Here is a 27,896-nt window from a genome sequence, read left to right as displayed (position 1 = left end):
AAAATATTCATAAAGGCATTGCGCATTTCCCTGGTATTAACAGAACAACAATCTTTCACCCTGTGGCCATCTTCCTCTTCTCTTCTTTGTCTTACAAAAGCAAAATAAAAGCCATGCAAGATTCCAGTGGACAATACAGTTTTACTGTGTTTATTTTGTTTAAAAATATATACTGTAAGTTAAAAAAAAAAAATATATATATATATATACACATATTGGCAACAAATATAAAATGGCATTTTCTGTATCAAGAATAATCACAGGTTATGTGAATATCTATCTCATACTGTCTATAGACATTTGTTGGCAGCAGAACTATTAAGAACAATAGTTATCACCCATACCATGCTAACATTTTCCTTTACACATCTACAATTGTTCTAGGACATCCCCAGAGATTTTAATAGACTGGATGGTGTCTCACACTAGTGTGTAGAATACCATTTTCTACATTTTTTTGTGGGGGGTAGGGATCCAACCCCCTTACTCTCCATTTTGTTGTCTTTTCATGGGCAATTTTCATAGCCATGACACAAACAGAATAAAACAAAGCTTTGTATTACTATTTAATTCATCTGTCCATAGCTGAAAAAGCTATTAAGTGATGAAAAAAAGCAGGATCACTGACTGGGTTTAGCTCAGAACATGGTATTACCATCTGCAGTTTCAAACAATAGCTTTTATTATTTAGCAGATCATTATCAGCTGGATCACTTATTGAGTCCAGAAGTACTTTAAGAGTAAGTTTGCAAAGTCAACTCAACACAATAAAATAGAATTGCTTCTTTGGAACTGCTTAGTGTTTGCTTTTAACACATGCTTCCAGGAATAATTTGTGAAAATAAATCTTTTTTGTATGTGTGAAAATGATTGAAGGGACACTTGCCTGCTTCTCACTATTTTTATGGCCTCAGTAGGAAGAAAGACGGCTGATGCTTCCTGTTTTCCCTCCCTAGAAAATTACACCAAGAATGCCCCTCAACCTGTGGCTTGCTCTTGACATCCAACTTTAAAAGAAACTTCCTTTTCCTTTGCTAAATCTATGCTTTCCAAAAAAATACCAAAAAACCCCCCATGGAACAGAAGCCTTCTTCAAACTCAACTGGAAGACTGGAATTGATGTTGGGGAATAATTTGCCTTTTATCTCCTACCTTGACTGTTTTGAATTCAGAAATACATCAGTGTACTGTGCTGTTAAATAACATTGAGCTGAGAGACCTCTGCACTAAAACAATACAAATGTCTTCCAACTTCTCTGAGAAAAAGCCTAGTATTTCTAGCATGAGCGGCAGCAAGATTTTCCTTGCTGCTGCGCACTATGAAAGGTGTCTGCCCCACTCAAGTGCAGCCATACCCAAATGATTCATTTTTCCAGCTTTCATAGAAAAGTGGCATCATAAAGTAATTGGTCCTCTGACAGCTTTACATTTGTTCCTTTGCTTAAAAACATATGTATTCAGGGATTAGAAGGCGGCAAAAGGGTTAGGTTTTTTCAGCCTACACATACAGAAGGAAATGGAACTGGCTGACACTGCTCTTTTCCCCAGGCTACCCAAAAATAATGGGAAACAGAGAGTCATTTCAGGCAAGGACCAGAGGCTGATATTTTTCCTTGTCTCCTCCCAAGGAGTTGTTAATCTCACTCTGCCTCACAGAAACCCAAGAAGGTATGTGTGCAGGCTCATGAGAAAGCTGTTCTCTCTTGACAGGGTGGGAGGAAAGGGGAAAGGTCAAGAACAGAGCATGTTTACGAAAGCCATGTGCTGCTAGCTGTGTGCTGCTGCAGAGTGCAGCTGCTTCTACTCTCAACTGGCATTTTGTGGTTTTGAACACTTGAGTGCTAAATAAAATATGGGGATTTAATACCTTATATATATATATATATATACACACACACATGTATCTCCAATGTGGGCTACTAAAGTAAACAGAATATTGCCTGAGTGCACATTTCATTCATATGAGTAGAAGCTTAAAGCAAAAGTAGGAAGCACAATTAACAACCAAAGCCCACAATCAAGTTCCCTGGAGTACAGCACAACTATAGACAAATTCCCTTTTAAAGAAATATACTTTGAGGATCAGTTTCATAATTCTGCAAGTTGAGAACATTGATTCACTAAGTCAATATATTCTAAATGTACTGGGCCAAATTCAACTCTTATTCAAGTCAGAAACAACTTTGCTGTTGTTTGACAGCAATGAGAGGGCCTGGCCACAATAGTATCAGGCAGTATCTCTGCTCCCTGAGCACTTCTCTTCACAAGTTTCTGATCACTTACCACCTTCTCAGGAGGGATTGGCTTTCATCCTTGAGGGCTTTGGGTAGCTTATCTTTCATATTTGGTAGAATCACTGAAAGAGCAATATGTGCTTCTGGTAGCTTTCCTCTCTCTTTAGACTAGTAGGAAAAGCAGTCCTGAACTAAGAAATTGCTTTCTTTTTCAATAGGTCATGTAGTAAACACTCATTTACTAAAGATAGGAAATTAAGATGTGCAAAAAAAAAAAAAATGGAACCAGATACCTTCAGGAGTAAGCCTGTTGTTGCAGCCAAGTTAACAAAAGAGAAGAAAAACAGAAGGGGAGGATAAGGGGGAAAAGAGAAAGAGAAAACAGGTGGCTTTACCAATGATTTAAGTAAGGGAGCATGGTCTGCTGGGACATGTGAAGATCAACTGGTGAGAGAAGGTGGTGAAGCTGAAAGATATACTCTGTGATCTCCTCTGTTCAGCTAGATAGCTCTTAGGGAGAAAAAACAAAAAAAAAGTATTTCCTTGCAGTTTTAGGCAGGGAGATGGTGTGTGACCTGCTGCATCACTGCAAAATCCAGTTCAGGTTTCACAGTCTCTGCTATGAGAAGGGTCTAAGGTGAAAGTGGCAGCAGTCTGGGAAGTCTACAAAAAAAATTTCCCCTGGGAGAACACAGTGGTATATTGCAAGCATCAAAGACATTTTTCTTTTAATTTAATGTCTATTTGTAATATTTATAATTTAATGTTTGAATTTATCTTTTTACCTTTAAGGAAGTCTATTTTAAAAGGAACTAGTACATGCCTTTTCCTTACGCAGCAGCATGAAAGAGAAAATCAGCAGATACTTTCTGCCTGTTTGGAAGCTTCACTGCCTGCAAGAAGGAATGAACAGTTGGTCTCAGTACTGAAGTATACATAACAAGAGAATGTTATTTTGTATTTTCACTGCAACTCTTTTTAAAAACTGCACAGGGCAAGATAGCATAGCCTCTAGCACCTGAAACACCAGGGATCTTTGATAATCTGATGCTTTTTTTCACCACCATTACTTTATCAAGCAAAACCAGTCACTGTTCTGTGGGCTGAATTCCTCATTCTGTTGCAAATCAGGAGGAAATCCACTGAAGCCAGATAACTTGCACACATGCTAATTCAGCCATGCCTTGATGTTAAAATGTCTTTTGTCAACTGAGATTTCCTGTTACTGGAGTAAGTGCTTTAACCTCAGTCTCTTTCCTGAGCTATGCTTGCTTTGGGAAAGCTTAATGAAAGTAGAAAAGAAAGCAGGTTAGAGGAAAGGGGAGGGGGGAAAAAATGTTTAAATGGACTGTTTTGTTTTAGAATCACAAAACTTGCCTTCTTAGTAAAGGTGAGCTAAGAGAACAGTGGAAACACAAGTTTTGGACTGACACATTACTACTTTGTGGTACTCCTGAAAGAATTTGGCTTTGTCTTGTCAACTGCAAGTGATGGCAGAACACCAATTTTCTTTTCAACTGGTTGTCATGAATATTTGGTGATGTTTCTGAATGAATGTTGTTCAAATGTGCTCAAAATGGCTTTAACCTTTTAGATCTACCACTTAAATAAAATATATTTAATATCTAATGCTGATGAAAATAAATAAAGCTGGTTAGCCTGTAGCTATTATTCAGCCTTATTTTCTACATCTATAGTAAGATATTCAGTAATGGAAAGATTTTTATTGATAGCACCTAAGCAAGGTTCTTTTTAGAACATATAACTGATGATAATTAAGTGTTCCATAAATTAATGAATCTAAAAAGCACCCCACTGTTAACTTCTTTTGAGAAAATAATAGCCATTAACCATATCCTTTATACAGTAAGGTAGAAGAAAATGTTCAACAGAAGTAAGAACTGTCTACACCTCTTGTACCTACAAAGCCACTCTATCTACATATCTAACAGCAGAGTAGGAAAAAACAAATGATCAGGGGGTGGACAGTGTACACCAAGAAGGCTTCCTGCATTTTCTTGGATTTCTGCACAGCTGGGTCTAGACATTTACAGCAATAAATCAATCCAAACCAGTCATTTGAGCATTAAATTGCCTGTCTGACACCAGCAGCTGTTTTACAAGGACTGAGAAGCACAAACCTATTTTTCCAAGTGAAAATAACTCATTAATTCCTGTTTTGTGAGAAAATGAGATTCATTTTGTCCCAGTTAAGGCCAAATGAAGCCTAAAGTTTTCTCTGGGCTAACCTGGACTCCCTGTCTTAGAGTTGAGGATTTTGAGCATCAATTACAATAATGTATTAAAATATTTAGATTTTTAATACCTCACTGAAAATATTGTAAACTTAGCTCCTTTTAGAAACCATCCTGCCAAATTTGAGACTTTTTGTTGACCTCACAAGTTTAATTCCCCCACTCTTATTTACTCAGTAGCCATTAGTAAGCTCTAGCAATCTGTTGCCAAGAACAATGGAGCTAGACTCATCATCGGGTCAAGGAAAACAAACTGCTTTCTGTCCTGCTCTGCATGCATCACTGAAACACAAATATCAGCACTACAGTTTCACAAGAAATTTTTCAAAAAATATCCCAGTAGTCTATTCTTCTTCCTCCATTTTGGAAAAAGCACTTGCCCTTAACACTTCCATGCAATTCACAAGAATCAAAGTTCCAGTTAACTCTCGCCATTGTTTCGTTACTGGGTTTTTCATTTTATCCAAGGCTGATTGTAGGTCTTGTAAGACATCTCTGTAACTATCTCCATAATGGGCTGCCCACGTGTAGAGAAAGTCATATGCAGGTTTCCACATCATCTGCAGATAAAGGGTAAAAAATAAAGAGGTTTAGTTGCAGAAATTGAATGTTGAGTAAACAATCGCTATATCTTTACAATGGTAGAAAAATCATAAGGGAATTTGATCCCTAGCCATGTTAAAATGCATTAGCATAAAAGGCATGTTAATGTAAATACTCCATTAACCTTGTCTAATTCATTTCTGCAAAACTCTCAAATTCTTAGAGGAGTAAATAATGGAAAGATAAATTCTTCTTTCAGATTATTATCACAAAGTTGAAAGATATCCCTGCCTGAAAATATAATTCAAAGACATGAGGTGGAAGGAAAACCTTTTTTTCACCTTGGTCGTTTCTGCAAGGCATGCAACCAGCAGCAGTTTCGCTATCTGGAGTTTGCCTGCACTTTTGACAGTTAATGCATCTCTTTGTCTCATTCATCAGCATCCTACTGTCCCTCTACTTAGCTTGAAACTTTAAAAAACACTTCTTATCTTCACATAAAATATTTTCTGGTAAAAGAGCAGGAAGATGATCTATCTATATTTAAAAAAAAAAAAAAAAAACAGAAAGGAAAACCCCCCAAATACTCCAAAAGCAGGAAAGGCAAAAGCTTTTATAATTAGATTTTTAAATCAAGACATACAATTTAAAAAGTATCCCGTAAGAAGCAAAGGAAATGAAAAGACACGTTACCAGTGTTTATTTCAAACTACAATATGTTTCTTTTATACCAAACCAATGTGGAGTAGGTTTAATTTGTCATTGGTCTAATGAGAGAATGATTCAGATACCAAGCTGGATGTACATATTTCAAAGTACTGATGACCAGAGTAAGTTTGTCCATCTTACAAACAAAAAGATTGTTTTCCCAGCTGCTGCTTTTCCAAATTTAATTTGAGCAATTCACTTTCTAGTTTCCCACTCCTTCTTGCAATAAAGGTTTCGCAAACAGCAATTGAGTTAGCAATTGCAGGAATGATACACAAAGCCACAAAGAAACCCATCACTTTTCTAAAAGGTTCTGGCATTTGCCATTTCAATGGAAATATCCTTATGCGTAGTAATAAAAGCATATGGACTGATGTGTTCATATTTATATATATGTATGCATATACAGAAATTATCAGGAAATCCAGATTTTCTTAACATCTTTCTATTTTTTAATGGAAGAGCAATTTTCCTGGGTTTGAAGGACAATTCAGAAGGAAATTCACTATTTCTTCAATATAACCTTATTAATTTACAAATAATACACAACATACAGCTCTGCTTTCTCGATTTAAGCCTTATTTACTTGACCCTTTGAGGAACTGAGTATCAGAATTTATTTACTCATAGTTCTGAGCTTCTCTCCACATTTGGGCTAAGAACTCTTAACTTGACCCAAGATTAATTCTATTGTAGTTTGTGTAAACAACTTGCCTCAACTTTTGCTGCCTTTCTCCCCATCCCCAGATGGAAAAAACCTATTAAACTCATATCACCAGTAGCATGTCTCACAGACTGCTTCTGTCTTTAGTTTAAGTCAAAAAGGTGTCTATGCTTTAGACACTGACACATAGTCAGTGAAGGTTCTCATTTTAGGTCTGCAGGACCTAAATTATGGTATCATCATTTACCCAAAATGAATCATGTCTACCTCTTACTTTAAGCCAGTCTATCTTAAGTCATAATAATAAGGTTACAAAAGGAGGAAAGAGATGTAATTTGGTTGTAGATGGGAAGGAGGAGAGTGGTGAATGCTTTCCTTTTATTAGACAGGTTATATTGAAAAAGAAGGCGGCAACATACTACTACAAAGACTAGATAATACAATGTATTTTAAAGCAGAGTGTAAAGTATTATGGATATACTGATAAAGCATTTATGCTGAGACCAGTAAGTTTCTGTATTCCTATTTTTAGCTTGATAACCAAGACAGACAACATGAGAAGCTGGGATTTCCTGACACTCTGCCACTGACTATGCCTTTTCTCTGTCTCCTGCTTCCTTTCCTTATATTGCTGTTAGATCAGGATGTTTGAAGAATTGGGATAGAGCCTTCCATCTTCACTAGAATGTGAAAAGACAGTGAGTATGAAAAGATGCTCTGCTTTGACTTATGATGAAGGTCAGTCTGACACTATGTAATCAGAGAATTGGCTGAAATATGCCAAAAATACAAACTGTTGGTTTTCTCTACTCTGTCATAACTGATTATTTTTTTTTTTCTAGGACTAAAATTAAAACAAACAAACAAACAAACCTAAAAAAAATAAACAACAAAAAAAACCAAAGAAAACTAAAAAAAAAAATTGAGGAGAGAGTAGGAATCAAAAGCTTTACAAACTTGTCACTAGTGTTTCATTATTAACTTGGCAAAAATCTACGCACACATCACACTGGATTAACATTGCAAACTATGCTTCTAAAGCAAGTCTTTCTTTACATGATGTAACACACAGAGTGAACTGAATTGCATTTGACATTCCTGAATTATATTAAAGCAGATTTTCAGGTAGAATATTAAATCACTGAAGCATCCAGGGCAGGTCTCATCTCAGCTGTGTGCATGAGCTTTCCCTCTACTCACATTGGCTCTGCTGAGTAGGTAATAATGATACCTACATCTTCTGTAAAGTGATTTGGAATTTACTGATGAAAAGCACTTCAAAATCTAGGCACCAATTGTATGTGCCTCAAGTTTCCTCTGTGATCATCTGTGAGAAGATTTCTCCCTCTAAGAAAAACATTAAGTTTAAAAGCAGAAACATTTTTCAACTAATCAATCTTCTTGATGGTAGAACATCTTGATAGGAACCAAATCGGTGTAATGTTTTCAGATAATTCTCAATAATTAGTCAAAAATTATTAGTCCCCCACCTTTGCTTGGTTTCCTGGAATTCAGTAGAAAGTACTGAAAATTAAAGTTAGATGTACACAACAGTGAGAATGCTGAGTATTCACATGAGATACCGTGCCAGAAACCCAGTGTGCTTTGGATTCACACCTGTGTGGGCAAGCACTTACAAATTACAAATTCTCACAGGAAACTAGTAAATTGCCCATGGGCCCATCCTAAACCTTACAAAATGACAAAGATAAAAGAAAATTTTAATGCTTGGTTGCTTGTAGAAGATTTTCTTTAAAAATAGAACCTACTCTATTATTGACTTTTTTATGATAAAGTTGACCACATTATCTTCTGACAGCAGACATCACTGAAAGGGAGACAACTTTGTAGGTGGTTTACCATAAAAATAATGTACAGAACCTCTTAAAGGTAGAAGAACAAGGTGCATGAGGCAGAAGATGGACTTCATAGAAATAGATACCCATTTAAAACAAAGTAAATATATACATTCGTTGTATATTTTATACATATATTTATATATAAACATAAATAGGCATGGTGTTGGGAAAAAAAGTTTTAAGATTTTTTTTAGTTCTGCTAAGCAAAAAAGAAAACATTTCCAAAGACCATGGAGACCATAAGAGTAGTACATTGTTCAGGTTTAGAATTCCCTCTGTAGAAAGATGGATTTTATCAGGCAACCACAGAAAGCTTATTAAGCAAAACAAAAGTCTAAGTAGGTAGACAAGGCAGTGCATAGCAGTAAAAAAAATAAATCAAATCAACAAAAACCACCAAAGTGGAAGTGACAAACATTAACATTCTGGTTTATTATTTTAGAATATGCTAGTGCAAAAGCAGAGACAATAACAGTGTGATCCTTTTCATTAAAAGACAGTAGTAGTCTAAGAATTGGTAGAGCTGAGAGTTTTATGAAAAAAATATTTAAGGAAGAAAGTCAGCCCTGGCACAAGTTATGTATCCAGAGCAATTAAAAAAAAAACCCACATACATACAAAAAAATATCTCAAAGACAAAAGCAACATCAGAGGAAGTGCCAGTATTTGCAAATAGCAATGATAGAGGTAATTTCACAGAATAGCGCAGAACCTTGTAAGTAAATGTGTGGAATTTCAGTCAAATATCAGTTAAGGAGGGAGGATGGAACATCAAAGAGAATAAGAAGAGACGGTTCACAATTAGAGCAGAAATCTCTTGATAGCTATCATCAGGCAGATAAAATTGAGATTAAGACTCACTGGATTCAGTCTGTGGAAAGGAAGATATGTTTGTCAGGGAGCAGAAATAATCAGCTACAGAGAAAGGAAAAGGCATTAAAAAATGAGTAGATGCTAACCTGTGAATGGCAAGTAGTAATTCCTTTGATATTAAGAGATGAGATAGAAGGAATTCAGACTGGATCATGCACATTATCTTCACAAATCAGAGGATGATAATACTGGTAGAGGGACAGTTGAGTCTGAGTGTAAGTACTCAAGGCAGAAAGATCAACTTGAGCATTGTTCAGCAGCACTTAGAGCATATTTAGTTTGAAACCCAGTCTGGATCTAGAAGTCACTGGCACGTAACATTGTGGAAAATGATGGGTTTACTACATGCTCAATGTTAGAGTAGAAGTAGGAAGACACTTGGCTACCCAGGCAAAGGCATGCCAGAAGCACTGGCTGGCCCTTGGCTCAGAGATATAGACAAGGGTTCACTCAAAGTCTTGTGACATACCTGACATAATGTGGATGCTATGAGTACCTCTGGGACCTCAAATGACAGTAGATATATGATTAGGCACTTAAATGGCTCCTTAGATATATATACACACTAAGATACATCTGAGAGGATAACTTGGTGTTATTTAAAACTCATACTTCTGCGTGAGTGTTTCAAAAAGGAGACTAAATAGCATAATTTACCTGAAAAAATATGATTTTTTTTTTTAGAAATTTCAGAGCTTTCAGAAAGCTCTGACACCAATTCCACTTCTGCCCTATTATATGAATATGGCAAATCCTCGAGCTTCTTGTCATATTGCTTAAGCTAAATGACAACAAATATTACACAAAAACAAAAAAGTGTAATGGCTGAGATAAGCTTCCTTTCAGTAGCAAGTGCAAAAGTTGTACTGAGTGATTTGCCGTGGCACCTGCAAGGACTAGATGGTCTGCTTCACTGTCTGAAATGACAGCAGAGGAGTGAGAAAGATTAACAAGTGGAAAGGACAATAAGAAGGGATGGAAAGTGGCCCTTGAAGAGTAAAGAGCTGAAGCTCACAACAGAGACAAGGACCTCCACGGCAAATTAATTTGGCACAACACTGAAGAACTGGCCTCAAAAGAATATCTAGATAGTTGGTGAGAATTCCTTACATTGAAAAGTTTGCAAACTGAATAAGGAGTCTGAACTGCAAAAGGAAAGAAATGCACAAAGCAAGGAAGAAGAAAAGTCCTTAGCTCTGTTTGTGCAGAGGAGCAAGTGTGCACACACGGTGACACCAGAGCCTCACCTCCAGAGCTACTGTTCCATTTCTCCCTTGGTGGGGTACTTCATAAGCCTCAATTTGCTGCTTTGTGAGTCGGGCTAGCTTCTCTGCAAGCTCCCGCCAGTATTTGCCAAGCTTGACAGCTGAAGTTAATATGATGGTGTCCTGGGTAAGACGTGCCACTAATCCCTGGCAATCTATTTTCAAAAGTGCCTGCAATGATAATTTTCATTAGTATTCCTTCACCAGTAATCACAAACAGAATATTATCATTTGTTTTCATATCACTGTTCTCTGTTTGGAAGCAGACAGGAAGGCCTTCTGTCTCTTTTGTGTTCTTACAAATATGTAACTTCTTTTTCCACAAGAAAGGTGTTGCCAACAGTTTCATAGGATAATTGCCCACAAGAAAACATTAAGCTGGCACTCCGCTGCTTCAGAATTCCAGTGTCAAATAGATCCTGCCAAGCTTTCAGATCTCAAAGGAAAAATATGCTTCTCCAACAAAAGTATTTGGGACATCACATTTAGCTTCTTAAAAGCATGACATGAAACTTAAAAATTAAGTTAGAGCACTGTTATACTAAGGTGTGGTCCTTTTCTGCAAAATCATTGACAATGTTGTTCAGCACCTTTTGATTTACTCTTACCACAGAACTGATAAGTTGCTAGCAATTTAGCACAGGTGCAAGCATAAAACTCTTCCCTCCCCCATGCCAAATGAGCTTTTAATAACAACACAAATTAAAACGGTTCCAGGAGTGAAACCCTGAAATACAGATATGTTGCATTCTCCTTTTGTTCTTTGGATAAGAGCTAATGGGAAAAATAGGTGTTGTTTCCTAGTTCTCCTCAAAAAAAGTTTACTTTTTCAGTGAAAGATCAAGAAGAAAATCCAGAAGTTTCACTTATTCTTAGATACTGATTTTTAATAAAATGTCAAACACTTTTGCAGAAATTAGCCATTTGTGTGATTTAATTGTAAATATTTTTTCCATTAAAATCCTTGTTCCAAACTGTAGGATTTTTGGTAGTCACAGTAATGAGCAGCAGACTATAGTGTACAATACCAAATGTCCTGATACTTTGGCAAAGTAGAGACAAAGTTGTTCAGTATGTCTTTGCTCTGATAAACAAGAATCACATTCATTAAATCTATTTTTATGTTTAAAAGAAATAATTAGTAAATGCTACACAAAATGGACATTAGCTTCAAGTCTAACTTTACAAAGACAAGGACCTGCATTGGCCTTTCATAGCTCAAAATCATAAACATATGAACCAGATGGAACATCTTGTTACTATAATTATGTCCTTCCTTTTTCCTGCTTTGTAATGCAGTCTATTTCACTGTATTCAACTACAAGTTTGGGTTCTTTTCACCTTTAAATCACCTCTCCTCTATTTGTACAGAGATGTGACAGATTAAATTCTACTTTGTACTTGTTCAATTTTATTCCACACAGTTTAATGCAGTCTTAAGAAGCCACGGCTGCCAATACTTTCTGAATCCTGATGAAATTGCTGTCATCACTTCAAAGGGGATAGTCTAGTTACAAAAAGTAAACCCTTTAAGGTTTACAATCCAGGATAATCAAAAGGCTTTAGATGAAAGGCTGCCTTGTTAATTTAAACAGTCCTATATTTTTATATCAGAAATTTAATTTTCTTCTATTCCTAAATTGTAGAGTTTTAGTCAGGGCCACTGATGGTACTGAGTAAGGATTAATTCCAAATTAATATGTGCATAGATCTGTAAGTAAACTAAGGGGGTTAACAATACAACCTATTACCTGAAAGCATTTAGAACAAAACCACTTGTAACAGTATCGAATCACAAAAAAGTTGAACAATTGCTTACAAATGAGGCCCACAAAAAAATGTACTTAAATACTTGCAATGTTGTCATCATGTCACTAAAACATTGACTATGAAGTTGTGATGTATGGATCAAAAAGTCTTGTCTTCAACAAGTAGGTCAAGATTTCCTTGCTTTAAAGTATATGAAGCTAAATAACTCAAGACATGCACCTTAGGGTACAAAAATATATATAAAAAATTGAATTTCCAAATTATAAAGCTACTAAATCCTTCACAATGGGAATGTGAATTGCTTGGGTGAAGTAATTTACCAAAAGACAAAACTATTTCAATCATGGCCATTTAAGAAAAAAAAAAAAAGTCAACTTGGCCCACTAAATGGATGACACTTCTGGAACATTTACAGAACACTGTTTCATCAAAGTATCTTCTTGAGAATTTGAAGGTATTTTTCCATCTATAGGTGTCTACAACGTTTAGTAAGATGTGCAGGTTTGTAAAGACTCCAAGGGTGCAGGACCATGTTTTCCTGTTCATACATTACTGCTGAGTAGTTTCTTGGCAATACATTACCAATAACCAAGTTAGTGCATGTGGTAGTTTGAGCCTGACTGGATGCCAGGTGCCCACCACACCGCTATCACCCACCGCCTCAGCAAGCCAGGGAAGGGGAGAAAATAAGATGGGAGTCTCATGGGTTGAGATAAAAGCAGTTTAATAAATAAGCAGCAAAGCCGCGCGTACGGGAAGCAAAGCAAAAGCAGATAAAGCTGTTACTCTCTACTTCCCATCAGCAGCGATGTCCGGCCACCTCCCGAGAAGCAGGGCTTCAGTATGCTTAGAGGTTGCTTTTGGAAGGCCAGAAATGAATCTCGCCTCCCCTTCCTGCTCCTCTCTCCCAGTTTATATTACTGAGCTGACGTCATATGGTATGGAATATCTCCTTGGTCAGCCTGGGTCAGCTGTCCTGGCCGTGGCCCCTCCCAAGATCATGCCCACCCACAGCTATTGAAGGTGGGGGAAGGAATGCTGGAGGGACAGCACTGATGCTGTGTGAGTAGTAGTCATAATATTGATACCAACAGTAAGCACAGCACTGCAAGAGCTACTGTGGAAAATCACTACCATCCCAGACCCACTACAGTGCAATACTTACAACAATGAGTTCATACAGAAAAAGTCTTTTTTTCTTGTTAGCATGACAATCTTCCTTCATCCTCTTCACAATGTATGCGACTCTTTCTGATTCTTTATCAGCATGTGCCTCATTAAAGTCATCCAAAGACATCTGCAAATATCCTAACACATCAGCCAAAGCTCTCCAGTCATAAACATTCTCTGATACTGTAGACAGAACTACTGAATAGATATAAGTCAGTTTTTTGAATGGTAAAGCAATTTGTTCAACAAGATTCCTAGTCGTTAGCTCACTATCGGCAGTGTCCATAGCTTGTTCTTTGGAAATCACTTTTATGTTTTTGCAATGTACAAGACCAATCTTTCTTCTGAGAACTCCTACGTACCACTCTTTTATTTTAGTTTGTCCAATGGCTTTTACTTTATCTTCACCAAGGAGTGCTATTGTGTCCCCTTTAAAATATTCTAGCAAATAGTCAATCTTATTTTGACGTAACACAGTTTTCAAAGCCACTCCATAAGTATTAACGTTTAAAGATTTATCTTGAAACTTTGGATACTTAACTGTTGGTATTAGAAGTAAAGGTGCAGACTTGATTTGTTTGTAGTTTTGTAAGCACTTTGGTCTGTTGATAATTCCACTTAACTTTGGAGCTGGATCAGGAGTCGTAACATGGAACTGAGTTACTTGGCTGCTTTTTAAAACTTTAATCTGAACGAGGAAAACAAAGAAATGCATCTCTCTACATCCAAGCATGGAAAACAGAAATTGTTGCTGGACCATTTCACCAGTTTTCAGCTCCTCTTCTTTAATATTTTTGCTTTGGTCATCCACCTTCACTTCAAAATCTGGATCACAGGATACCAAAGAAATGTTTAGATCTTGTGGCTTTTCAAGAAGAAATGTATGTTTTCCCCACAGTTGAAACACAACAGGAGGCATGTTTTTCCTCCCCTTTTTTATATCACAAATTGCAAGTTTTTCTGGAATGTAGTTATGACCAAAGACTGTAAAAACTGCTGTAAAAGATGGATGAATATATTTTGGACCATAAATTCCAACTGACACTGTTCGATGAACATAGTCCCAAACATTAGTTGCTGGAGGCTGGATTTTGTTTGCTTGTACAGCAATTACTGCATACATCACATGACTTAGGTCTGTTAGCTTCACTTGCACAGTATCTTGATAAGTGTAGCAATTCTCTAACTTCTTAAAAGGCCCTTCTTTACTGAGACTAGAAAAACACACAATATCACTCATAACTTGGCTGAGTGGATCATTCTTCACTTTAGCTGCAACTTTCACCTCTAGGAAAATGGCTTCCTTTGTGTTGAGGTTGCTCAACCGAAGTTCTATCAGAGGACTTACAGCGATAGACAGTTCATTGTTAAAGGATAACGGAGGGTTAAGGATAGCCTTCAAACCAACTTCTTGGAATTCCCCAGGTAACACATGACCCATAGGGACATGAATGTTTATATCTGAGTCAGGTAGCTGTACTGAACCCCCTTCATGATTCAGTTTACAAACTACATGAATATCTGTAGCTTGTGTTTGTGCCCATCCAGGACTGTGGCTCATGGCTTCTAAGTCTAGGCAAGACCGGGTGAGTTGGCGGTGACTCAACCAAGCATTCTTGTAGGCTTCACGGTCATTTTGAAGCCCTGTTATGTCTGAGGCTATAGTTTTTTGAGGTGTTTTCTTGCGAGGAATAAATCTTTGGTTAATATCCAGTAAGTCAGAGACACTCTTGGATAGTCCAGATCTTCTTGCTGAAGACTTTCTTAGAAGACAATCAATATTTAGCTCATCACCTGAGGAAGCCAAAGAATCACTGTTGCTAGAAGCTATAGAGAACAAATAGGGTTTTTCTTTTAAGATCGAAAGGTACTTATTATTTTCACTTCTATTTGAAGCAGCTATGTCATGTACGAATGGGTTGGAGGCTGATAGCTCATTCCAGAAAGGATTAGTCTTGGAAACAGCATGGGTGTGTTTGAATACACTGGGCCACTCAATATCCAAGTTCATTTTACTTTCATTGACATCTGTTTAAAAGAAAGAACAGAAGCATTTCACAGAATCAGAGAATCTTAAGGGTTGGAAGGGACCTCGAAAGATCATCTATTAAAACAGAGACTTGAGACATTCCAATAATTTCCAACTAACAGATAACAAAAGCTAGCAAGTGACTAAATTTATCCTCCTAAAATTCGTATAGGTTTTTTGTATTTTTTCCTTCAGGTTTTTAAAGAGTAACAATATTGATTTCTAAGTAGCATTAAGAATCTTTGTTAATAGAAAAAGTGCCACAATTTAGTGCTGAAGGTTGTAAAACATCTTCTGCAAGGTGCTGAATGCTACCTATCCCTATAACTATTAATTGGCACCGAGTAATCTAAAGTCTCATAAAGTTTAAACCCTTATATTCCAGTAATCTTTGACCTCTTTAAAAAAAAAATACCATGGATATCTTTCCTTCTTGTCTAACTCTCTGCAAAGATCAAGCAACTACCATTTCATTTTTCAAATACTGAAGGCAGTAGAGATAAATGTATTGTTCTGGATTCCTTTTCATGCCAGTGCACATGCATTTAATTAATAAGAGAACTCTTACAATTTATCTTAGTGGATATGGAATTTGTTATACAAGCTTTCCATTTAAAAAAATCATTGGTATCATTTATGAGGTCCTGCACAATTTGAAATTTGAAGACACATATTTTTATGGCTTTTAATTTTTCTGAGATTGTGCTTAAACTGATAAATGGGGGTGTATAAGTGATATTTAAATATGCTTTCTAATAAAATACTCACTATTAACAGTAATGTCTATTTACTCTGAAGACAAGATGCCCTTATATTTTATATTAATAACTGTTCACTGTTGATTTAGACTCTCATCCTTGCAATGAGTAGAATCTCTGAAACATTTAGTGCTAAGGGTTGCTACTACTTCGGTTTGCCATTATTTTTCCAATTACAGATGTTACACCATCTGTTTTTCCACATCTTTGTGAAGAATTTTAATTTTGGAGGGAAAAATTATAATTTCTGTTCTTTCAGCATATCAATATCCTTTACTATTACACTTTCCATAATACCTTCTATCTGCAAGGTTACTAAGTATTGCTCAATTGCAAGTATGAGAGTGTCCTCAGCCACAAAGAAATTAAAATCCTGAAATGGTAGAATTTTCATTTTGTTTCATTTGTCATAAATTATGATGAAAAGCCAAAACCATGAAATTTTTCCACAATTACAGAAAATTCCAATTTGGAAGAACTACAGTAGAATTTATCTGCTTCTCAGTTGCGCATCTGCAAGGCTCTAACATTATCTAGACATGAGCCTTCCACGTGAGCTGATGAGTGGAGTAAGCCCAGGTGTAGCCTCCTCCTCCTCAGGCACTTAGACTTGGCCAAGGCTACCAGATCATACTGGGTTGCTCAAGCATCTGCTAAAATGTTCTTTTGTTTTATTATCTATTAAAAAAATGACTAATTCAAAAAGAAACACTAGGATTTTTGTTTGGGATTCTTTTCCCCATCGGAAAGGGCATGTTTCCACAGGAAAAGTCTGAGCACAAAACTCTGGCAGAGCCTAAGCCATTAGGCTGGACACTTTCTCACACGTGGGTAGCAGCACAGAGTACTGGGCTACAGGAGGTTAGCAATGAAATAATTCCTGCTCCCCAACCCGCATAGCAAGTGCCAGGCTCATAGTTACTTACATCTGCTACTAGAAAAAAGCTAGAAAGATGCTTTCCTTGTGGAGGGGAATGTTTTCTGAACTTCTCAGCAATGAGATTAAATCAGCTTTGCTGAGACTCCAGTTTTTAAACTGAGCTAACTCCAAAATTACCTTGGCTTCCTGATTCTTAAAACCTTAAATTAACGTAGTTTGGCTAAAGAGTCCTTCTTCTCCTCCCTTTCTTCATCCCTAGTAAACATACCATAAATAGCATTTATTCATGTAAGGTTAAAGATTCTAACTCTTCCTCCCAGTCTGTCTGGCACACATTTTCTATGGCAGGGGACAGAGAATTTATATGCCAGCAGGTTCATCATGGGAAACCTTGTGACAATCCCTTGTATTCTGACCAGTGACATCTACAATGGCCTGAGTGGTGCAAAACATCATTATATAAAAAAAAAAAAAAAAAAAAAAAGAAAGTCTATCTAGATTAGCTATAGCTCTTGACACTGTTGAGAGTTTTGCAGAAATAAAGAATTTAGGTGGATAGCTTTAGTACGGAAAATAGCAGAAGAGACATACTGTAGCTGGCTGAAGTTGTCTGGTCATCCATATCAATCAAAGTTCCCTCTGACCTGCTCCGTGGAATCTCTCCACTGGTTACGGAATCTGTTCCACTACTGGAAGAGTTTTCCTCCTAGGAAACAGTTAAACATATGAAACATCAGCAAGTATGTAATTTGAAAAATGGGAAAGTGTTGAAAGAGCTTTGCTCCTGTGATGTAACAAAAAAAAAAAAAAAGAACCTATGGTTTATGAGTAAATTTATGGAGTCTGCCCAAGAGCATCTCACAAGCCCAAGTGAGTCTTACTATCTAATTTGCAGCAACTTTGCCAGATACTACACCTGCAGTACAACATGGTACCCTAGTCCATCGTGAAGTCCAATAACTCACATAATTAAATATCTTGCAAATGGAACTGAGACAATTGTACAATAACTTCTGCTCAGGTCTTGAATAAAACCCTTTTTTTTTCAAAAAAAAAAAAAAGCATCACAATTCCTGTTTTCAGATAAATTTAACCACAATCATTAGAAGACAAGAACCAGATCTGTTTTTTCTTTTGAAAACATATTTTCAATCTTTTCTACTTTATTGTTCTTCCTATGCTCTTCCCTCAGAAAACATCAGGTTAAATTTTCCTTTTAGTCTGTACAATAATGACTTAAAGTACCCTTCCTTAGGGCCCACACCAACACAGCAACAGGGCAATCATCCCAAGAGAGGACATTCAAATCTTCTCTCTTCTTTCTTCTGGCTATGAGAAGTTCTGTTTGATTTTGACGCAGCTTCCATGGGACTGAGCCACATAGAGCTGTGAACCAGATATTATGGTTGAAAGAGAGTTAATAGCAAACCTAGTGCAAAGGAATATCCCTCCGAAGCAAGCAATATGAGGATGAACCTCTAAAAGCACCATTGCCTATTGCTATTTTCAGCTGCCCAGAAAGAGGAGCTGCAGGTCTTCAAAGGAGCATTTGGTATTGTATGTGATTAACTTACTGTGCCCCAGCAACAGAAACTGGAGGGAAAAAAAATATTCTAGATACTTTTGTGGAGGAGAGCTCATTAAATTATCAACATAAACCAAGTGATCATTTCATATCTTTCCCAAAATCCTCTTGCAGATCCTATATATAGTGGGATAGAAATGCTGATGGGCAGTAAATACATTAAGACATATGAATAAAAAGAAAGGTCCATCCACAGGATACCATAGTCAGCTTTGTTTAGCAGGCTGAAATGTTGCAGACTGCTGCTTCTATAGTGGCATTTGCAGCCTAAGCAGTTCTCAATTTATCATGTTTAAAATGGAAAAAATGAAAAGATGCATTGGGCCAGGTTTTACTGTGCCTAAGAAAAAGGAATTTTCAGTTACATTTCTATCAGGTGAGTTATGGGAAAATGGAAGTGTATCTTATATCAAAACATTACTGAATAGAAACTGGAAGTCATCTGTTTCCATTGCGCAATGTCATCGTTTCAGACATCTCTTTTTGACATTATCAATGTAAATTGGTACTTTTTGTCTTCCCACGACCTTCAGCTAATGGCAAGCTGTTCAGCTACCAATTTACACTCCAGCAGGATGCAAGGTTGTGGTCACGTTAAGTCTGACAGTCACCCAGCCATGCTTCTGTCACAGGACTATACAGACTAGTGGGTTCTTCTGTTACCAGACATCTCAGGTGTTGGTGGGCTCTTCTGTTACCAAACGTCTCAGGCTTTGGCCTTGGAAGCCCTGATTTCAGATGTTAATAAAAGCCAGACTCAAAGACCAATACTTCATGGCTTCTGCTCTCAATGACACACCAGAATCAAACTGGAAACTAAAACGCATCCTTCATCTCAGCACTTTAGTTTGAAGATCTGATGTCCCAGACTTGTAAAAAAAAAACATATCACTGTTCCTCCCATCTCTAATAAAGGACAATATCTTTGATAGTGTGTATTGATTTCTTCAAACGAATAAAATTTTGCTTTCCTCATCTCAAAATGTTGAAAAACTGAGCACACAGTATAAAGATGCAAAATTTTACTTCAGGATTCTACTTCAGAGCTAGGGGAGGTTTAATCACCAGTGTAACGTATCCATAGTCTAAAATGCCTATAAGCATACACAAAGAAATTCTACTTTTTATGACACTGGTGTATTTGTTGGCAGCATAAGTCTCTGATGACTTATTATCAATTGATACACTAATCTAAGAATGATTAATTAAATAGTTAAAATTTTCAAAATTATTTTGGTAGCTGTATGAAGTGGGAGGCAGTAAGTAAGTATGAGGAAAGAGCACAAGAGGGCAAGTAGATGTACAAGAGCTAACATAGGAAACTCTGGGGAAAAGGAGAGGGGAAGAGAAAGAAAAACAATTTCTTTACACAGTAGGAGTATACTGACAGAGACATGACAGCAAATGCATATAGAAGTTTTATAAACACTAAGAATTACTGCAAATAGAACAAACCATTTTCTAAAAGTTCCCTCTGGGAACTCCTTAAAACCTCCAGCCTGGCACAGAGAAGGCAGATACTGAAAAAGAAATTCATTTTCAAAAATAAGTCATTCCCCCACCTTCCCCACCCTAACAATATTCGTTGTTGTGAGAGCATGATAAGGGAGTCCTTATTTTTTAAGTATATTTTCAGGCCAGCCAAGACGAGGGTAGAGATAAAAATTCTTGGGCAAGAGATGATCACATTTTGGGCAGCATGTCAAAGGATGTGGGAAATGCTGAGAATAAACTGGACACACACCACTGGGTATGGGGCAACATGACTCCTATTGCAGAGTTATATGATCTGACACCAGGGTCAGGTCCTGTCTATCCTGTATTCCAATCTTAGTGCTGGGAAGGCATAGATCCTCAGTGCCTCTGTATTTGACAAGGAAAATAAAAAAATTCAATACTCCCCCTTTTCCATGGGTACATTCTGTGATAAAATAGCATCCCAAATGTAACTTATGATAGGACAACCCTAGTAACTAGGAACTTATATGGAAAAATCTAGAGAAATAATCATCCACAAAAGAAGAAAGATCAATGCATGTGGGATATAACACCATGCTGACCAGTGGTGAAGGGGAAAGGTATGAAACCGTTATGCTGCAAAGAGAGGGAATTGTGTATAGGAAGAATCAGAAAGTAAGCTTTCGATTTGCTGTAGCTACCAAGACAGAGATAAATTGACAAGGGCTTAATGGTGCAAAGAATTATTTAACTGATGGTATGATGATTCACAGTGTAAATTGAGCAGGGAATGAAGAAGAGAAGAGGTAAAGAGATAAGCTATGCAGGTGACCAGCGAGTGACTGCTGAGAGATGTGGCATTTTTCTATGTGTGGACAAGAAACAGTTTGTCAGGTGCACCCTGCTGTTCAAGTCTGGAGTGCATTGCTTGACCTATAAGAGCAGAGGACTCGGGACCTGGAGTGCTAGGGGCACTTTGCAGCACTGTTACAGAGGAAGAAAAACACAATAGAAGAAGAAGAATATCACAGGTAAGAAGTTCAGTTTTATAGAAATCAGGGAAAGATTTGCTTCAAATGGCACTTTTGCTGCATGTGATGCCTCTAGAAATCTCTTCCATGTCTCTTAAAATTCCCCCTTCTTTCCAGTCTCTCTACCAAAGAAAACATGTCCTACTGTGCTTAAAATGGTGTAAAGGAACAAAAAAGAAAGCCCAAAAGCAAACACTTCCTCACTGCCTTTCACCTCAAAAATGCTCAAAGAACACATTCTTTTGTGTTTTTAAAGTATCAACACCCCAGAGCAAAAGCAATCTGCCTTATACTCAACCTTAACCCTTCTCCAAAAGCAGGTTGTGTTAAGAGCAGACCTCTCCTGTGGCACTGACATGTGCCTTACAGAGACAGTGCTACTCAGCCATACCATTATTCAGAATGATTCATAGCCATTGTATCCAGAGGATGAAGTTTATGTATTTGCAGAGACAAGACAAGTAACACAAGAAGGTGATGGAGATGTGCCTCATTCCACAGGCTCACTTTTAGCTGCCGTAGGGAAAATCAACTTGCTGATTATATAGGTTAGGTTGTCAGACTTACTTTACAAGTTTATGTCTGAAAAATGAGCAAGGTATATTCACCAGAATGTTAAATACAGGTTTCCTGATCTGACTAAATGATGAGTATACCAAATTATTTAAATTCTATTAAATAGAAGAAATTCTAAAGAGAAAGCAATACACATAAGAGAGATGGTTTCAGAAGGCAGTACATATCATCGTTAAATCTAAAACACTGCCTGTTCTCAGCAGATATGTTTCCAGTTAAACATTTGAACAGTCATATTTGAACAGTTCATCAGTATTTGTGACTTGGAACAGCTCAGAGTTTGCTGAGAGGCAGTTGGACCCAAGTTTACCAATCTTTGATTACAGGGCTGGACTGTAGCTAATGGTAGTACAGGACGGAAAATGAAACCTTCAGTTGAAGTGATAAAAGTTTTTTATTTATTCTCTTGACCTGGTACATATCAGGCAGTCAAGGTAATGCAGCTGTATCTCATTCTGAACAGACAGAAGTGGCTTTTAATGTTCAACCTCAAGAGAGCTCAATCCTTACCTTACTAATACTTAGCAGCAACCTTAATATTTTAGTATGACCCTTTTACTTGTCATTTTGCCTATAATGACAGAAAAGCATTTTCATATAATATATCTACTACTTTGTTGTTAAATAATTGCCAAGTTTGGTACTTACTTTTTCAACATTCTGAAAATGTAACACGCTGGGGGAACTGTAGAGCCATTCACTCGCTCTCCTGAATGCAGGGTTTAAGCTCACTGTAGGTCCCACATATGACTGTACTGTTGCTTGTAACTGACATAATTGCTGCTCACAATACTTCATCTGAGCTCATGTTAAAGGGTAGAGCTAGTAGTCTTAACACAACAAAAATGGGACTTGAAGTGGGGACTTGAAGTGGGTCATCCTCTCAGTAGATTTCCACGAGTTTATACGTGGGTTTTTACAGCCTCTGCTCAGCTCTACACAACTTAGAACACACTGCTTTACAGTCCAATTGAGGAACACGATGCAAGCAAAAATTACTATACCATAGACACTCCCTCTGTAAGGCAAGTATCCTCCCTTTCATTTCATACATCTATGTTCCCAAAATTGCTTGGCGTAAGCATAAGTGCTATAGTATTTATTACAAACTTGGGCTTATTGCTTTCCAGAAGCCTCAAGAATGTGTAGTTAAATTTTAATGTTGTCTTTTGGATTTCAGCTACCACTCTTTGGTCTCAGGAAAAAGGAAGTATCTTGCCTTCTACTTATACTACTAAGTAACTTTTTAAAGAACAGAAAATTGAAAGTAAAAATGTCACTAAGGAATGAATTAAAAGATTCAACTTTCTGCCCTTGAATTGTTTTATTTCTTCTTTTTTGCCAAATAGAAAACTTTGCAAGTTTATTAGCTTAATTCTTCCATGAACTCACTTCCTTACCACCTCTCAAAAGCTTCCAAAAGCAATACTACTTTAAAAAAAAAAACCAACAAAAAAACCCAGACTGGATTCTCACTACCTGTATGTAATCAAACATACTTTGGAACCCCTGCTGGTTTCTACACTTTTGGAGGTCCTATGAAAACACTTCTGGTTGCTTCACAGATATTACAACACTACAAATTGCTACTGACTGTGATGACAAGAGTTATTCCTTCAAAACAGATATTGAAAACACTCTATAAAGAACACCTTTTATTTAGAAGTTTAATTAAATAGTAAAAGTTTATGTTTATGGGTGACACAAGAGCTTCAAGGCCACCATAATAGACACAACACTGTAGAGCAAATGAAAAGCCTCTATGTACCATGTTCTGCATGTGAACTAGAGCCCTGCTCATCATCATTGGGTACTTTTAATGCTTTCTAGGATTAAACAAATGTCTCAATGATCAACATTTTAAACCTAGAGGAGTGGGAGTAAGTGGGAATCTGAAAATTCCTGCTAGGTATTTACATCCTGATCAGGGATGATCAGGGGACTGGAACATCTTTCATATGAGGAAAGGCTGCGGGAACTGGGGCTGTTTAGTCTGGAGAAGCGGAGACTGAGGGGAGATCTTATTAACATTTATAATTATCTAAAGGGTGGGTGTCTGGAGGTTGGGACATCCCTTTTTTCTATAGTAGCTAAAAACAGGACAAGGGATAATGGGATGAAGCTAGAATACAAAAAGTTTGACTTAAATATAAGAAAAACGATTTCACTGTGAGGGTGAGGGAGCCCTGGCACAGGCTGCCCAGAGGGGTTGTGGAGTCTCCTTCCTTGGAAGTCTTCAAGACCTGCCTGGACATGTTCCTATATGACCTGATCTAGGTGCACCTGCTTCTGCAGGGGAGTTGGACTAGATGATCTCTAAAGGTCCCTTCCATTCCCTACCATTCTATGATTCTATGATCCTCACAAACCAAGTGCTCAACATATTGTCTTGTTATCCTGATTTCTTCTCTTTTTCTTAAATTAGATTTTTTACCCACACCCAAGCTGCATGCAGAAGTTACAGCACATTTACTGTCCATCCAAAAAGCAAGTAAAGGGTAGTTTCCAGACAATCAAAACTAAGTCAAGCAATGAAGTAATTCTTCAGTAGAAAATGATGAGGCAATTATGAGTTAAATTTAAAAGTAATTACCTCTATGAAACATGTAAGGGCTGTGTGCAGACAGGGGAAAAAGCCCTCTTGACTTAAACCTTTAAAGGTCTTTCCAGTAATGTGAGATCAGAAATCCTACAAAAGCTCTTCACAGCATCAGTGGAAAGCAAAATGCACTAAAGAACCTACTTGAAAAGCCAGTGTTTCACCTGCTCATAGCTCTTAAAGTTCTTAAAATTACAATTGTAATTAGCATTAAAACCAGTTTTTAAGCATCTGTATCAGATGAATACACTGCAAATATGTAGGATGAGGGTTTTTTTCTATGCTACTCAAAAAACAATATAACAAAACAATATGGCTGACGCTAGATCAGGACCCAACCACTTATATGGAATCACTTTGGTTTGGTGTTGGTTAATGGAGGGGGGAGAATAAAAAAAATTCACAAAAACAAACCATAAAATGCATATATCATTAAAAAAATGAGGTAACATGGCAATATACACAGAGACTTTGTTTTGTAATGCTTAAACCATGTCAGGCAAGCTTTCAAAATATATAAATTAACCTAGAAGAAATCCCAGTATTGCAGGGCACAAATCAGAGGCAGGAGTGGGAAACAAGACAGGACTCAGTCACTTTTTCCACCTCTCCTGGGGAATATAAAGGCATATGATCCAGAAAGGACTAAGAAAAAATAAAGGAAGATGGATGACATGTGATCAGCTCAACATGGGGGAAAAATGAATTTAATATGCAGCCACCTGTGTTGGGAAAACAATTCCATTTAATATGATAAAAGAAAGCAAATCTGTTTGGCAGGAACTCCTCTAGTTGTCATTGGAGGTCAGTTTAGAGAGTTGATAACTGAAAGCACAGTCATCCTTCAGAGCATCCATAAATTACATTTTATTGTACTTGGCCGACTGCATAACAGATATAGAGAATATGTAACAGCATAAATAATATGTTTGATAGACTGTGGTAATACTTATAAGGAAAGACTGATACTTGATTTCTTTTGTATTGATCTGTTTTGACTGAAGAACTTGTTTAATAGACCTTTGTACTTTAGGAACATAGTGAAGAGAACATCAGAGAGGGAGTCTTAATCACAGGAGCATTTTACCAGGTATAACGCAGAAGGTGCACTTTTTCTTTGTTGCTTTTTATGGCAATTATAGTCCCCAAAGCTTGGTCAAAACTCTTCTTCAGTAGTGAGACATCATCACATTTAAAACATTTGCATCTGTGTTGTTAATAATAGTCTGAACTGTCCATTCAGTTACATCTGTCAATATTTCAAAGTTCCTTTTGCCACTAATTTTGAAGGGAGGAAGGGAGGAGAATTCATCGAAATGTATTTTGTTCTCTAAAAGGCAAACCCAATAGCTGTCATTACATTGCAGACAACACTGCTTTACACAGCAACTGCACATATCCTTGTTTAGCAAAAAAAAAAAATCTTCTCATTTCTATCAAATGGGTTTCATGTTTAAATTGATAGATTCTCTACTAATAAAGGACATTTTCATCTCTGAATGTATTCTTAACTACTTCTTATTAATATGACTGAGAACAGAATACTTTCACTGAAATAATGACTGACAGATCAACTCTAAATGTCAATGATCCAGCCATAAAAATGAAATCAGAGGAATGCAATATCAAGTCCCAATTAATAATCCTTTTCTGATTTCAGAAGACTATGTGTTTCAGAGGAATAAGTAAGTCTTACATATGTAAACAAGGAAGAGATGTTTCTGGTATTGCTAGTACTTATATAACTGAAATAACACTGATTCTAATTGCTTTAGAAGCATAAAATACATCAGTTTACAGTATCACTGTAGATCTTCTAAAAGAAAGGTCAATTTAAGAAGATTTGAGGCTGGTTCCCAACAAATTGCATGGCCTTGTTTGTGCAAATTTAGTTCTTAAATCTGTTTGCCTTAGAGGCTTACTGACAAAACTGTCTTTCCTACCTGTTGATAAGAGGCCATCTATACTTTTGTTCCTTACTGTTTTATATGATAAGAAGAATAATATGTTTAATCTCATGCATTTATATGAAGCAGTGAGAAAATCACTCTTCAAAGATTTTTCTCTTCTTCAGAAATGAAAGGAAGAACTATGGGAGAGTTGTTCCAGGTCTTCTCTTCCTCCAGTTCCTATGTTGTTTTAACCACCTTCATTCTCCCCACTGCACCGCAGTATCCAACTGTCTTTCCAGCAGCAGATCTCTTTCTGGTGATACGTACCATTAGCTTGAATGCAATAACACAGTGGAAAGGTTTTTTTCAGGAAAACCATACTATTACAATGTAATGGATAGTATTATCCACTGGAAGCATTTTAAGACTATATATTCCTTTGTCCTGCCTCCCTGGAAGGCTCAGAGGCAGAAACTATTCCTGAAGTTTTCATCAACCAGTTGGCTGACCTGCAAAACTGATCAATGAACAGCTTGTAAAACAAATCAGAGAAGTCTCCCATGTCAACCCAGCCATTCCTATGCTGACTTCAATCTCCCATCACCTCTATTCACCCCCAAAAGCAACAGTGCAACTCCAGCTTGTTTTTCCTAAAAGCCTTGCTTCTCAGGCTGCTCCAGACATTCTGCGTCTCCACTGGTTCCAGCTCTTCCTTCTAAGCCAATATCACTGAATTTTGAGGGCAAAAATCGATGAAAATGTGTGCAAAATTTTTTTATTTTGTTTATTCTGCCTCTGCAAGCTTTACTATTTTCCACCACAGCTGAAGTTATTGCCTTTTTAGCAGAAGTGAAGGGCTGCAGATCAATAACTCTTAGGTATAATCACAACATTTGAATATGTCTCCAGCTTCCCTCCTGGTCTGTCCCTGTTTGACCTCCCACCCTATCCCTGTGTCTCCCTGTCATCCTCCCTCCCCTCCCAAAAAAACCCACACACTCCAGTCAGTCCTAAATTTTTACATGCAGCATGTTCATTTCCACCAATATCGCAGCCTTTGCAAAATCTAGCCATCATCCAGTCTCATGAAGATCCTGGCATCAATCTTTTGTTTCACCTCACTCTTCACAAACACTGAGCATACCTTCCAATGTCATATAGACTGAGAAAGCTCTTTATTTTGTACTATTAAGTCTCCAAAAATGCTGTGGTTCTTTGACCTCATTGCTTCCTATGTAGAAAAAAAACCCCAAACTGGGCATCATCATATCATCTGAAACTACCTCTGCAACCATATGATGCTCCACTCACTAGAAAGGATAATCCTCAGGTACATGAAATGAAACTGCTACACAGGCTATTGTCAGGCTACAGAAGTAAGTTACAGAAAGACGATTTGAGACTACTGGGATATTTAAACATCACACAAAACCATAATCACTTCAGAACCATTACTCTGAAAGGAAATTTTCATACAATGCTTAGAGTTGAGGCTTTTCTGATAGTCTTGCAGGAGAGGAGGTTGATTTATGCCTGCTGGAGAAAACCATGAACAATGTCCTATACATTGGCTACTGCAGATTGAAAGGAACAACCATCTCAAATACCACTAAACAGTCTAGGCCACAAAGTCAGTACAGGTACCAACACTAGCCATTTCATTTGGGATTAATGCCTACATGAAGCTAAAGTTTCTGTAGCTGGCCACTTTCAGTCTGATCAGTAATAGCAGAGTAAATTGCTAGAG

General features: G+C 37.2%; 1 protein-coding gene across 2 annotated transcripts in view; it reads right to left on the bottom strand.

Moving 5' to 3' along the window:
* Positions 1-215: 215 nt before the first annotated feature.
* Positions 216-27,896, bottom strand: part of MACC1 (MET transcriptional regulator MACC1) — a 35,487-nt gene continuing 7,806 nt past the window's right edge. Inside the window, exons 2-5 of one of the 2 annotated variants that reach the window (XM_061997127.1) lie at positions 17,600-17,714; positions 13,337-15,369; positions 10,384-10,572; positions 216-5,049 (exon numbers count right to left, since the gene is read on the bottom strand). In XM_061997127.1, coding sequence (XP_061853111.1) covers positions 4,834-5,049; positions 10,384-10,572; positions 13,337-15,369; positions 17,600-17,714 — 2,553 coding nt within the window. In that variant the 3' untranslated portion in view covers positions 216-4,833. The remainder of the gene's footprint in view (positions 5,050-10,383; positions 10,573-13,336; positions 15,370-17,599; positions 17,715-27,896) is intronic. The other variant, XM_061997128.1, reaches the window with a different exon arrangement.

Source organism: Colius striatus, chromosome 5 (genome assembly GCF_028858725.1).
Source record: "Colius striatus isolate bColStr4 chromosome 5, bColStr4.1.hap1, whole genome shotgun sequence".
Lineage (NCBI taxonomy): Eukaryota > Metazoa > Chordata > Aves > Coliiformes > Coliidae > Colius > Colius striatus.
This window is presented reverse-complemented; position numbering and strand designations above follow the sequence as displayed.